The sequence below is a fragment of the Bombina bombina genome, chromosome 11, assembly GCF_027579735.1.
Source record: "Bombina bombina isolate aBomBom1 chromosome 11, aBomBom1.pri, whole genome shotgun sequence".
NCBI lineage: Eukaryota > Metazoa > Chordata > Amphibia > Anura > Bombinatoridae > Bombina > Bombina bombina.
In genome coordinates this window covers 76,518,742-76,534,028 of record NC_069509.1, presented here as the reverse complement: position 1 = coordinate 76,534,028, position 15,287 = coordinate 76,518,742, and the positions used below count along the sequence as shown (strand labels likewise).

Here is a 15,287-nt window from a genome sequence, read left to right as displayed (position 1 = left end):
TTGTAGATGCCTCTAAGCTTAGTAGGGGTCAGGTATTTAAATGTATTGCTTGAATTCTGGCTGAGAGAGCGAGCGCTTTATGTTTTTAAAAATAAAATTCCCAGTCTTTTGGGTTCAGTTAAAGCCCTAAGTCAGATCGCCATTTGTGGGCATATGAAGGAATAGCTGCTTCCCCCACAAGGTATTAGAAGTTTATATTGCAACATAGATTGTAACAAACATAGAATTTCAAATGCGGACGGGAATTGAAGTATGTTCCTTTTGTGCTTACGTGTGTTGATATAATGAGCCAAATGTGCTTATGTAAACCAATAAGAAGAGGAATCATAATTATTTCTGTATTTAAATCCCTGGTAAGGGCTCATCTTGAGTCAGAGTTTCCACCTCCCTTTATTCACTTTCATTATTTAAAATCTTGTACCCCCCCCTGCTTTTTAACAATAATTTTAAATACATACAATACACTTCTCTTACTTCTCTTACTTCTAAATATAGTTTCTGATTTATCACCCCCCTACTTCTCGAAGGCTTTAGGTAGTCACTATATTTTGCCATATTGTATAAGGTAAAAGATTAAAGGGACATGAAAAACTAGCGCCTAGATTTAGAGTTTTGCGGCCAAAGGGGTGCGTTAACTACGCGTGTCCCCCCCCCACACCTTTTAAATAACGCTGGTATTGAGAGTTCTCTGAAGGGCTGCGTTACGCTCCAAAAAGGGAACGTAGAGGCATATTTACCGCCACTTCAACTCTCAATACCAGAGTTGCTTAGCTGGAAAAACGTGCTTGTGCACAATTCCCCCATAGGAAACAATGGGGCAGTTTGGGATGAAAAAAAACTAACACCTGCAAAAAAGCACCGCTAAGCTCCCAACGCAGCCCCATTGTTTCCTATGTGCACCTGCACCTAACACCCTAACATGAACCCCGAGTCTAAACACCCCTAACCTTACACTTATTAACCTCTAATCTGCCACCCCCGCTATCGTTGACCCCTGCATTTTATTATTAACCCCTAATCTGCCGCTCCGGACACCGCCGCAACCTACATTATACCTATGTACCCCTAATCTGCTGCCCACAACATTGCAGACACCTATATTATATTTATTAACCCCTAATCTGCCCCCCCAACGTCGCTGCTACCTTACCTACACTTATTAACCCCTAATCTGCCGACCGGACCTCGCCGCCACTCTAATAAATGTATTAACCCCTAAACCGCCTCACTCCCGCCTCAAAAACCCTATAATAAATAGTATTAACCCCTAATCTGCCCTCCCTAACATCGGCGACACCTAACTTCAAGTATTAACACCTAATCTGCCGACCGGACCTCGCTGCTACTCTAATAAATGTATTAACCCCTAAAGCTAAATCTAACCCTAACCCTAACACCCCCCTAAATTAAATATAATTTTAATCTAACAAAATAAATTAAATCTTATTAACTAAAGTATTCCTATTTAAAACTAAATACTTACCTGTAAAATAAACCCTAATATAGCTACAATATAACAAATAATTATATTGTAGCTATTTTAGGATTTATATTTATTTTACAGGCAACTTTGTATTTATTTTAACTAGGTACAATAGCTATTAAATAGTTAATAACTATTTAATAGCTACCTAGTTAAAATAATTACCAAATTACCTGTAAAATAAATCCTAACCTAAGTTACAATTAAACCTAACACTACACTATCAATAAATAAATTAAATCAATTAACTACAAGTACCTACAATTAAATAAACTAAACTAAATTACAAAAAAACAAAACACTAAATTACAAAAAATAAAAAAAGATTACAAGAATTTTAAGCTAATTACACCTACTCTAAGCCCCCTAATAAAATAACAAAGCCCCCCAAAATAAAAAAATTCCCTACCCTAATCTAAATTAAAATAGTTAACAGCTCTATTACCTTACCACCCCTTAAAAGGGCTTTTTGCAGGGCATGCCCCAAAGAAATCAGCTCTTTTGCCTGTAAAAAACACAATACCACCCCCCAACATTACAACCCACCACCCACATACCCCTACTCTAACCCAAACCCACCTTAAATAAACCTAACACTACCCCCTGAAGATCTCCCTACCTTGAGTCATCTTCACTCAGCCGAGCAGCGATGGACCAAAAGAAGACATCCGGAGCGGCAGAAGTCTTCATCCTATCCGGCAAGAAGAGGACATCCGGACTGGCAAACATCTTCATCCAAGCGGCATCTTCTATCTTCATCCATCTGACGAGGAGCGGCTCCATCTTCAAGACCTCCGGCGCGGAACATCCTCTTCTACCGACGACTACCGACGAATCAAGGTTCCTTTAAGTGACGTCATCCAAGATGGCGTCCCTCGAATTCCGATTGGCTGATAGGATTCTATCAGCCAATCGGAATTAAGGTAGGAAAAATCTGATTGGCTGATTGAATCAGCCAATCAGATTCAAGTTCAATTGGATTGGCTGATCCAATCAGCCAATCAGATTGAGCTCGCATTCTATTAGCTGTTCCGATCAGCCAATCAGATTTTTCCTACCTTTTACTATTTATTATAGGGTTTTTGAGGCGGGAGTGAGGCGGTTTAGGGGTTAATACATTTATTAGAGTGGCGGCGAGGTCCGGTCGGCAGATTAGGGGTTAATAAGTGTAGGTAAGGTAGCGGCGACATTGGGGGGCAGATTAGGGGTTAATAAATATTATGTAGGTGCCGGCGATGTTAGGGGCAGCAGATTAGGGGTTCATAGGGATAATGTAGGTGGCGGCGGTGTGCGGTCGGCAGATTAGGGGTTAAAAAAATGTATTAGAGTGGCGGCGATGTGGGGGGGTCTCGGTTTAGGGGTACATAGGTAGTTTATGGGTGTTAGTGTACTTTAGAGCACAGTAGTTAAGAGCTTTATAAACCGGCGTTAGCCCAGAAAGCTCTTAACTACTGACTTTTTTCTGCAGCTGGAGTCGGTAGAATGTCTACCGCTCACTTCAGCCAAGACTCTAAATACCAGCGTTAGGAAGATCCCATTGAAAAGATAGGATACGCAAATGGCGTAAGGGGATCTGCGGTATGGAAAAGTCGCGGCTTGGAAGTGAGCGTTTCCTGACTGACTCTAAATACCAGTGGGCGGTAAAAAGCAGCGTTAGGACCCCTTAACGCTGCTTTTGACGGCTACCGCAGAACTCTAAATCTAGGTGAAAGATTTTCTTTCACAATTCAGAAAGAGCATACTGTTTTAAACAACTTTTCAATTTACTTTTAGAATCAATTTTGCTTCAGGCTCTTGATATCCTTTATTGAAAAAGCTGGAATGCACTACTGGGAGCTAGCTGATCACTTCACTAAGCCAATGACAGGAGGCATATATGTGCAGCCACCAATCAGCAGCTTACTCCCAGCTCCTGACCCTACCTATGTATTCTTTTCAGCAAAGGATACCAAAAGAACAAAGAAAATTAGACAATAGAAGTTAATTGGAAAGTTATTTAAAATAACAACATGTTCTGTCTGAATAACGAAAGAAACTATTTGGGATTTCTATCCCTTTACATTTCAGTAGTGTATGTATGTATTGGGTACTTGTAAAGCGCGGCTAATCACCCATAAGGGTCTCAAGGCGCTGCTCATTTTATCGACCTTGGACGGATGAAAGGCTGAGTGGACCACGCCGGGGATCGAACCTGCAACCGCTGGGTTGCTACAGATCTCAGCCACAGTGCCTTAGCATGCTGAGTTGTCCATCAGATGGGCTGGCTAGAGTATGGAATGTAAAAAACAGGGATCATCCTGCAAATTCAAGGATTGGAAGATGCTGCAATAAATATTTGGTGCTTAGAAACCACCAAAATCCCCCTGAAGTCTCCACTGTAAATTTGCATTACATTCTGGATCTTTAGTATGTTTCTGTTTTCTCTACATCTTTCTAATGTCATGAGATCTTTCTCTATGCTCTGTGTTTGCAGATGAAAGCCGAGGCTCGCAGTAAAGCAGAGGAAGAGCGCCGAAAAGCAGCACAGGTGAGTGCCTAGGAGCAATTATAAACAAATATGGTTAGCTAAATAAATGGTGATTATTACTTTCTAGTCTTTAATATTATGAATAACCTCATTTTTTTATTCCTTTTTTTTACTTCATATAAAAATACATATTTAAATTTACCTTGTCTTACCATAAAGGGATATTCTAATGAAAAAAAATTTGGGTGCTAATTTAATACAGTAATTTTTATATTTGTGATCTTAGCTAACTATGGGGTCGATCACATTCTATTTGTTTGCTCCCAAAATGTTTTTTTTGCTTTCCTGCTAAAGTGGGATCACAAAAGATATCAGTGCTTTAAAAGCCTGTAGTCGCGAACGCCTTTTCAACAGAGAAGTTCCCGAAATTACCTTTTTGTATGTTGAGTACCTGTTACCGGGACAGAAACTGGGAGTTCCTAGAAACTGAAATATACAATATCCTTGTCACACCTCTTAAAGGGACATTATACACTAGATTTTTCTTTGCATAAATGTTTTGTAGATGATCCATTTATATAGCCCATACAGGTTTTTTTTTTTTTTAAATGTATAGTTTTGCCTATTTTTAAATAACATTGCGCTGATTTTCAGACTCCTAACCAAGCCCCAAAGTTTTAGTTGAATACTGATGTATACCTATTACAGCTTGCTCCTGTTTGTGTAAAGAGTCTTTTCATATGCAGAGGAAAGGGGAAGGGGGAGTGTCTGCTATTTCCCGCTTGTAGTGGGTGTTCCAGCTACCTTTTACACAGAGCTAAACTGGAAGCTTCTAAGTAAGTTCTTAAATGTTTTTATATTGGATTTTTAGATCAGTATCTGTGCATATTATTTTTTATAGTAGTGTCTAGTACATGCAGTTAAATGAAAATTGGTGTTTACTGTCCCTTTAAGGTTACAGTAAAGTGTTTTTGAATTAACCCCTCTGTGTAAAAGAAAGGCTCTTTTACATGTGCAAGATTAACCTATTACAATCCGAATCCATCCTCACAACTGAATGCCAATTGTCTGTAGGCAAGATCGGTATACTGGGTACAATTGCTCATTCACTATATTGTCACTTATAATATTTTACAAGTATTGTTTTTAACAATATTTACATTTACATGCATAGAAGATGTTCAATCGAGATTGGGCCTTAGTGACCTCGTTTTTATAGGGGACGTACCTTCATGCATGCTAAGTCTAAAATATGGTGCGCTTTACAGTGCTTGAACCTACATTATTTAACTTATATTCACAAAGGCGCAATCCTGTTCTTAGTGTGCATTTGAACATCTATACAGATACAATGTTGTGCATGAGCATGTGCACACAGTTTCAGTACTTTTAAGGTCCAGTATAAGAAGATATCATAATAGACAACGTAGTCATCTTTTTGTTTTGACATCACGCCAAACTGGAAAAGGCACGTTTGCAGACAATGAATGTAAATATTGTAAAAACAATACTTGTGAAATATTATAAGTGACAATATAGTCAATGAGCAATTGTGACCAATGTGCTCATCATGCCAAGATACAAATGGCATTCAGGTGGTTAAGCAATGGTGAGAGTGGAAACGGATTGCAATAGGTTTCTTTTAAACTACCAAGTGGGATCCAGTTTTAAAGTCTGGTTATGAAGACACCAGTACTGTTAGTGACACTTACGACAGTGCACGTGTGAATCAAACATTAACAGAAAGAGATGACTACGCGCCATTTGTGGATGTTGGGGTCTTGATCTCACTTTTCCTGTTAATAAGCTGTATAGGATATCACATACTCAACAGATATACATAAGCCAATAAACCTATACATATGTAAATGTTTGTCCTGTCCACTGTTGACGGACAATACAATAGTGATGAACAGAGCTTTAATGAATCGATACCATGTATGGTAGTACACCTCTGAAATGTCTCCTGTGGCCATATTAGACTGTTTTCAACTAGTCTTGGAATAGATGTGCAAAATGCCATTCCTGGGCATTGATGTGTAGCCTTTCAATAGTCAAAGCTGGTCTCAAAAAGGTGTTGAAAAGTCTCTCAGAAATGGATTGTAATCACTGAGAACTTTTTGGCCCTTAGTAACAATATGATTTTTATTAAGGAGCTGAAAACTGAATCACGGGTGCAGAAAATAGCAGAAAATGTGATCGATTGAATGCTTCAAATCGAAAAGTTGTTTTTTCAACCATGAAAAAAAACCCAAAAGGCCTCATCCGATACATTGTGATTGACTCCATATTATAATTTTCATTGGTTATTAGAAGTTTTTTTTCTTTATCTGTGTGGCAAAAAATGTCCCTGTATGTAGTATGTGCCAGTCCTGTTTTGGCTTATCACAATCTCGATCCTTAAAAATACATTTATAGGCCACACAGGTTGCAATATTTGCAGACATAAGCATTCATTTTGTTACAAATGCACAATCGTTAACGATTCATGGATAATTTCTCATTTTCACAAAACGAATATCCGAAAAAATTTAGCACGAAATTTAAAGAAAATTAATGAATTATGATGAATTGGTCAGTATTCATTAGTTTCCTTTAAATATATAAAATACTTACCTTTAGCGTGCTGGAGAGCAACGCTTACCCACTCCTCTTCTTCACAGAGTCCTGGCCGTGCTAATAGCAAGCTTATTGTGGCGGCTTCCAGGGCCTGCAATAAAGGAGAAAGTTCTCTCGTGTATGCCTTGGGAGCCAGCGCTCTAAGCTTCCTATTATCGCTCCCTAGGGCTCTGTGAAGAGGTATCGACTCTCAAGTGCGCTAAAGGAAAATATTTTATGCTACAGGTAAACGTTTTCACCTGTAGCACAGGAACATCTACATTCACTCAACTAAAACAAATGTGAAATGTTCCACAAATGGTTGGTATTCCCTTAGTCTAAAACGATACTAATACCGAATAGCACGGGCAATGAATATTTGAAATAAAAAGTATTTTGTATGTTACAAAATTATTTCGCCCTTATCCGTCTAAATCTTAGAAAAATAGTAGTCAATGAAAATTGATTTCAGACTTTATATTTTGTTAAGTTCTTTTATAAATTTGTCTTACAGCATGCTGTGTATTTTTTTTTTATATAAACTGTTTTTCAGTGTCAGTGAGTGGGCTAGGAAGGGTATTTCTTAGACATTTACTGTAAGTCTTGCAGCTGTTTGCTTGTGAGGTTGTCTTCTTATACAATATACTTTGTTGTTTATAAAACTAGAGTCAAATATAAGTTACAAAAATCAAAACAATACAAAAAAACACTGTGGGGCCTATTTATCAATCTCCGTATGGAGCTTGAAGGGCCGTGTTTCTGGCGAGCCTTCAGCCTCGCCAGAAACACCAGTTATGAAGCAGCGGCCTAAAGAACGCTGCTCCATAACCTGTCCGCCTGCTCTGAGTAGGCGGACAGAGATCGCGTGAAATCAACCTGATCGAATACAATCGGGTTGATTGACACCCCCTGCTAGCGGCCGATTGGCCGCGAATCTGCAGGGGGCGGCGTTGCACCAGCAGTTCACAAGAGCTGCTGGTGCAATGCTGAATGCGGAGAGTGTATTGCTCTCCGCATTCAGCGATGTCTGTTGGACATGATCCGCTGATCGGATCATGTCGGACAGACATTTCATAAATAGGCCCCTGTATTTTGCTATAAATAAGCTCCACGCAGAACGTTTTTAGCAGTGTAGGGTTATACCATGTTAAACCTCACTGACTCCTGCAAGATGCTACTTTTCCAAGATCTGCATTACTTTCTGTTGAACGTAACTTGAGAAAGCTCTAGGTTTAGCCTCCTATCTTAATGAATTCAGAGGTACAGTAATTGTCTCTGTATAAGTTCCAGACGGCTAGCTCAGTAGACTGAACAAGGTATAATGCACCTAATACACTGATATCCTTCTACTTTTGCAGTAATAATACAGGAAATATATCATTTGTTACTTACTAGGACATTCATCAAAATATTTAAGTTCTGAACCACCTCAGTATATTTTAAGGCAAGAGTTTCCCAGACCATTCCATAGTTATATCAACTGGATAATGAAAAGGCGCACTTTCACGCACTGGAACTTTTATGCACTTGTCCGTATATGGTATATATCTCAAGTCAAACTTCAAACTATATGGCTATATGCATGCTTGTTTTTACTTCTGTATAACTGTGTATATATTCTCTGTTTCACCTTCCGGCAGTATGCTCAAGAACTTAATTAAAGTATGTGGTGTAAATATGTATTTCTATTACATCTGTCGGTATCTCTATAAATCAAAGAAAGAGATTACCTTGTATCCTTTGTAAAAGTTCTGTGCGTTCCTGCGTGGGTGGTAGCGAGGCTCCTTGCAACCTGGAGATGAGACACTCCTTAGTCTCACGATAAAGCAATTCCTAGGTAATGTATAATGAGTCCGCTGCAAGGAAGACACATCAGCCGCCTGATTTGCAAGTAAAAACCGACTTTATTTAAAGTCAAATTGTAACTAGGTACAAGTTTGCTCGGGAGGGAGCACTAAGAATGAAACGTCCGACGCGTGCCTCCGGGCAGGAAACGCGTCGGACGTTTCATTCTTAGTGCTCCCTCCCGAGCAAACTTGTACCTAGTTACAATTTGACTTTAAATAAAGTCGGTTTTTACTTGCAAATCAGGCGGCTGATGTGTCTTCCTTGCAGCGGACTCATTATACATTACATAGTTATATCAAGTTTCAAGCATCCAACTTGTAATAAATATTTTTATTCTATTTTTTCCCAGGAGCTGACAAAGAGAGAGGTTGTCCCTGTTACTCATCTGGAGATCCCAGTAGATCTGTCAGGACTCCTACGGATACCAGGAAGTAAATACAGCATTTGCTAATATAAATATGCATAATGATTTATATGATTCATAATAAGGACAATGTAGAGTGTTACAGCCCTTGGCTAATGATGTCGTGGATTATGTTGGACAGTCAAAAGATTCCAAATTACAAATCCCAAAATTAAATTATAAAGTTAATTGTTGTAGCATCTCTCTGTGTGTATTTAGTCTCCCTAATGGAAAAAGGGGCAACCAGTCGTGGACTCCTTGCTCAGTATGCTTAGAGGAATATGGCTGCACCTTACTGATGAGGCCCAATGAAGGCCGAAACGATCGTCTAGGGTTGCTTTGTTCCTTGTTCAGAGAGGAATTGCCTGGTATTTTGGAGCTGGACTGACCGTAATAGGTGGGATTAGATTGATATACTACAGGAAAGTTCTACTCTGGGAAAAGCATTACTGAGCGAAAAAGAAGCTGTGCCAGATGGTAATTCACCATAGAACAGGCTAATAAATGGTATTGAGCTGGTTGCTCGTTCCTGTGAGTGTGCTTCTCTCTGTGTGTATTTAGTCTCCCTATGGGAAAAAGGGGCAACCAGACGTGGACTCCTTGCTCAGTGTGCTTAGAGGACTATGGCTACACCTCACTGACGTGTCCCAGTGAAGGCTAAAAAGATGATCTGGGGTTGCTGTTTTTCTTGTTCAGAGAGGAATTGCCTGGTATTTTGGAGCTGGACTGACTGTAATAGGCAGGATCAGATTGATAAACTACAGGAAAGTTCTACTCTGTGAAAAGCATTACTGGGCTAAAATAAGCTGCACCCAGGTGGTAAATCAAGCTACCACTTAGATAAGTTAATCCATTAGTTAATTGAATAAGTAAAACCAACCATGTTACATATATACGGTAAATATGTTAAATTGTCTTTTTTGTCTTTTATTTGAAACTAATACAGCTTTAACAGGTGTGTGCTTCCTCGTAATTCTCATTGGCTAATAGTAACTTCCTGCTAATACTCATTGGCTGATAGTTAATTCAGTCTAACACCCATTGCTTGATAGATACTTTCTGATAAACTAAATTGAGCAGTAGTAGGACGTACCCATAATTCAATAAGCATTAGTAGGAAGTGGACAACTTATACTGGTATATTAGTTTAAATTGAAATACCTTTTAATTCATAAATATTCATGCAATAAAAATGTCAACATGTTTTATTCTATGAATGATAAATCTTTTTTGAGCACAATGTCCCTTTAATAGAGGATGTTATCAAATACTCCAAAATAGTATTCCCTGCTCCAGAAATGACTTAGCAGTGCCAATAAAACTGTATAAGCCCATGTTTCCGCGCGAGCCTTCAGACCGCTGCTCTATAACTTTTCTGCCTGCTCTGAGGCCGCGGACAGAAATCAACCCGATCCTATACGATCGGGTTGATTGACACCCCCTACTAGCGGCTGGTTGACACCCCCTGCTAGCGGCCGATTGCAGGGGACGGCATTGCACCAGCAGTTCACAAGAATTGCTGGTGCAATGATAAATGCAGACAGCGTATGCTGTCTGCATTTATCGATGTGCGGTGGACATGATACGCTACATCAGATCATGTCCGCTTACACTATGATAAATCTACCCCCTGGACTCAACCATTAAAGTTTCAAATTTACTTTTTGTTGTCAAGGTATGCTTTGTTAACATTTTTTTTTACATATACTACATTAATGGGAGTTAGCTGGTGATTAGTGAGTATGTCTACATACATCATCGAGACATACTGTACGTCTAGGTCATTAATTATAAAGGGACATCCAAGCAGACAGTTAGGAATTGTCTATCGTCTATGGAATAGCTATCCTTGATATAACGGATGTTTGATCTCTTACATCTTGATTGTCCGAGTATTTGCAAAACATTACATGTTAATCTTGTGCTGCTTTTATCAGTGGGCTTATAGCCATTATGTTAAAGTAAAAGAAAATGCTTTGTAGTTATAAGACAGTTCCATAAAATTAAAGGGATAATCTAGTCAAAATTAAACTTTCATGAAAAAGCAAGAATGTAAACTTAGGAGCCGGCCCATTTTTAGTTCAGAACCTTGGTAATGCTTGCTGATTTGTGTCTAAATGTAGCCACCAATCAGCAAACGCTACACAGCTTACATTCTTGCTTTTTTAAATAAATATACCAAGAGAACGAATAAATATTGATAATAGGAGTAAATTAGAAAGTTGTTTAAAATTGCATGCTCTGCCTGAATCATGAAAGACAAATTTTGACTAGACTATCACTTTAACATACCAGTCAAGTGTGAAAACACTCTGAATACATTATAACATTGTTTGCTGCGATTATTATCAGTTGCCAAATCTCCCCCCCCCACCCCCCACACGACGTGCCTTATCTGGAAGAGCCAATCAAGATTTGTTTCTGGCGTATATAAAGCAAAATTGGCATTGTTTTGCAGTACCCTTGTTATCTTATCTCCTCTGCTAGTTAAAGGTTACAAGAGAGTTGTTATTAATGGATGTGTATTAATATTAAAATGTATAATATTTTGATGCCTTTCCATTCCTTACGCCCTGCAGTTCAAAAGAGTCTCATGATGAATGTTGTTCCAATTCATTCGCCCAAATTCCAGACTGAAACCCAGTTAACTCTGCCACTGGATATCAACAACTACCCTATGTTTAAATATGTGCGGGTTTACTTCAAGGTAGGTCTCCATATCATAACATGATTTAATTAGAGTAAATTTGTGCTAATCTGATGGGACATAGAAAGTAAAAGTTAAACCGTTAAGGGACAGTCAAGTCCAAAATAAACTTTTATGATTCAAATAGGGCATGCAATTTTAAACAAGTTTTCAATTTACTTTTATCACCAGTTTTACTTTGTTCTCTTGGTATTCTTAGTTGAAAGCTAAACCTAGGTAGGCTCACATGCTAATTTCTTAGACCTTGAAGGCTGTCTAATCTGCATTTTGACAGTTTTTCACCACTAAATGTGTTTCATATTCGCACGTCAAGTTACGTAGGAGTCAGCACTGATTGGCTAAAATGCAAGTCTGTCAAAAGAACTGAAATAAGGGGGCAGTTTGCAGAGGCTTAGATACAAGGTAATCACAGAGGTAGAAACTGTATTAATATAACTTTGTGGGTTATGCAAAACTGGGGAATTGGTAATAAAGGGATTCTCTATCTTTTTAAACAACAAAAAATCTGGTGTTGACTGTCCCTTTAATAGTTATTCAGACAGAGGGGCCAATTTATTAAAGTGTAGACGGACATGATACAATGTCGGCATTTAACATTGCACAAGCAATGCCACCCCCTGCAGATTCATGGCCAATCGGATGCTAGCAGGGGGTGTCAATCTGCTAGATCATATAGGATCGGGTGGATTGAAGACCACAGCTTCAGAGGCTGGGGACCACTTATGGAGCAGCAGTCATAACTACTGTTTCCGGCGAGCCTGAAGGCTTGCACGGAAACAGGGGCATCAAGCTCCATTCAGAGCTTGATAATTAAGCCCCAGAGTGTTCACTTAAAAATAATAATAACAATCACATTTATTGCTGTTTTCAACTGTATCTTTTTTTGTATTTATGGACGAAGCTTGGCAACTTTTCGTGATTGGCTAAGAAGTATCTACATGTCTTGAGCACTATTCCATGTCCCTTTAAAGAAATAATTGCAAGATCTTCCCACAAATATGTTATAGACAATCAAAGGAAAAAAAACAATGAAAACGCAGTGTGTAAAAGTTCAATAAGATTATTGAAATGAGTTTTCTTAAATTCCAGCCAGCCTCTCGGATAATAAGTTAGTAATTATCCAGTGTTTTTAAAGTAATTGTGATTTGAAAATGACAGCCAATAGGAATGCAAGGTACCCCATTTTTAAACGGGTACCTTGCATTCAAGCTTCAGTGTACGGCGGTGATTGTATGAAGAGGATCCTCCATGCTGGATGTCTACACCGCCGGCAAAGTTGCTCCGCGCCTCGACTGCTCCGCGCCACCGGGATGAAGATAGGAGATGCCCTCATGATGGATGAAGATGTCGCTGCCTGGCAATGCCTATACAAATGCCCCTTTAGGGGCAATGGGTCGCTTAGGTTTTTTTTTAGACTAAGGTTTTTTTATTTTGGGGGGTTGGTTGGGTGGTTGGTGGGGGGTTTACTGTTAGGGGGACTTTGTAATTTTAGGTAAAAGAGCTGTTTAACTTTGGGCAATGCCCTTCAAAAGGCCCTTTTTTATTTCACAGGTAAGTTTTTTATTTACTTAAAGATAGTTACCGTATATTGTAAATTTAATTTAAAATTAGGGGTCTATTAGGTTTAGGGGTTAATAGTTTAATTTAGTGTGTTGCAATGTGGGGGGTCGGCGGTTTAGGAGTTAATAGTTTTAGTTTTGTAGTTGCGATGTGGGGGGCGGCGGTTTAGGGGTTAATAGGTTTATTAAAGTAGTGTCAATGTGGAGGGCCAGCGGTTTAGGGGTTAATAGCTTTATTTAGTGTTGGCTATGTGGGTGGGCGGCAGATTAGGGGGTTAATACGTTTAATAAAGTATTTGCGATGCGGGAGGGTGGCGGTTTAGGGGTTAATAGTTCGTTTATGGGTGTTAGTGTACTTTGTATCATTTTAGTTATGAGTTTCTTTTACAAAGATATGACGAGTCCACGGATTTCATCCTTACTTATAGGATATTAACCTCCTGCTAACAGGAAGTGGCAAAGAGCACCACAGCAGAGCTGTATATATAGCCCCTCCCCTTCCCCTCCACCCTCAGTCATTCTCTTTGCCTGTGTTATACTAGGAAGACATGGTAAAGTGAGGTGTTAGTTTTAGTTTCTTCAATCAAGAAGTTTTATTTTATATGGTACTAGTGCGTACTATTTTCCTCAGGGGGATATGGAAGAAGATTTCTGCCCTGAGGTTTGATGATCTTAGCATTTGTAACTAAGATCCACGCTGGTTCCCACAAGACTTCTGAAGGTAACCATGAGACATCTTTAGTGTGGAGACCGGTTTCGTGCTACAAGCAGCATTAAGGAATGTGCAGCCTTTTTTTCTGAGGAGACTTGGTGTATCAGAACTGGCTGGCATTATTTCTCTGTATGGGAATGGGGTAAGCAGTAAAACCTATTTTAATAAGAGGGGTGTTACTGGAGTCCCTATTTTATATTTATCATTAGTTGATATTTGGGCATTATGTGACATGGGAGACAATATAAAAAATGATGTTTTATGTTTTTTATTTTTGGCACTTAAAACTTATTCGTTTTATGCTTGAGTGTTATATTGTGTGTGTATTTTTACTTTAGTGCAAAACTGCATTTCCATGCGGTGTTGTTTGGGCCTACTCCAACTTTTGACCTTAAGGGGCGGAGCCTATTTTTGCGCAATTTCTTCAGGCTTAGCAGCAGCAAACAGTAGCTCGGTGGCTCCTGGACTGTGTAGCTGGTCTGAAGGGTTGGAAACTTGATTCAAAGTACCCTGGGGGCAGGTAGGCACCACAGCAGAGCTGTGGCGAGGTGCAGAGTGTATTTTTATCTATCTTTTGACTACATGTTTATATAAGTACTTCTAAAGCCTTATTTCTGCCCTTGCTTCTGGGTGCAGTCATTTTTGGATTAACCAACGATATTAAGTTAAATTTGGGAATAATTGAAAGTTTTTTGTGCATTTTGGAAAAATTGTTCACTTTTTCTTTTCTTAAAAGCACAGTACACGTTTTTTCTAATGTTTATTTTATGCTATAAATAAGTGTTTAAACAACTTTTTTGGTATTACTAGTCTGTTCAACATGTCTGACATTGAGGTTCCTCATTGTTCTATGTGTTTAGATGCTATTGTGTAACCCCCTCTAACATTGTGTAACTTTTGTACTCACGGACACAGTGTTGTCTTTTCTGAGAACTCACGGCTGGAAGGTGAACATAGAGAAGAGTTCACTTGTTCCACAGACAAGGGTTCTTTTTCTGGGAACTATGATAGACTCGGTAGCCATGAAAGTATTTCTGACGGAGGCCAGAAAATCAAAGATTTTGAATACTTGCCGAGCACTTCTGTCCATTCCTCGGCCATCAGTGGCTCAGTGTATGGAGGTAATCAGATTAATGGTAGCGGCAATGGACATCGTTCCGTTTGCTCGCTTTCATCTCAGACCACTGCAACTGTGCATGCTCGGCCAGTGGAATGGGGATTATGCAGATTTATCTCCAAAGATAATTCTGGATCAAGAGACCAGAAACTCTCTTCTTTGGTGGTTGTCGCCAGATCATCTGTCCCAGGGGACTTGTTTCTGCAGACCCTCGTGGGTGATAGTGACAACATATGCAAGCCTTCTGGGCTGGGGTGCAGTTTGGAACTCCCTGAAGGCTCAGGGTGTTTGGACTCAGGTGGAGTCTCTACTTTCAATCAATATTCTGAAACTGAGAGCAATATTCAATGTGCTTCAGGCGTGGCCTCAGTTGGCTTTGGCCAAATTAATCAG

At 39.2% G+C, this 15,287-nt stretch overlaps 1 protein-coding gene across 1 annotated transcript in view; it reads left to right on the top strand.

The window, feature by feature from the left end:
• MYO15A (myosin XVA) overlaps positions 1-15,287 on the top strand; it is a 628,913-nt gene that overhangs the window by 190,745 nt on the left and 422,881 nt on the right. Inside the window, 3 exon segments of the mRNA XM_053694925.1 lie at positions 3,957-4,010; positions 8,746-8,827; positions 11,379-11,506. Of these exon segments, the coding sequence (XP_053550900.1) occupies positions 3,957-4,010; positions 8,746-8,827; positions 11,379-11,506 (264 nt within the window).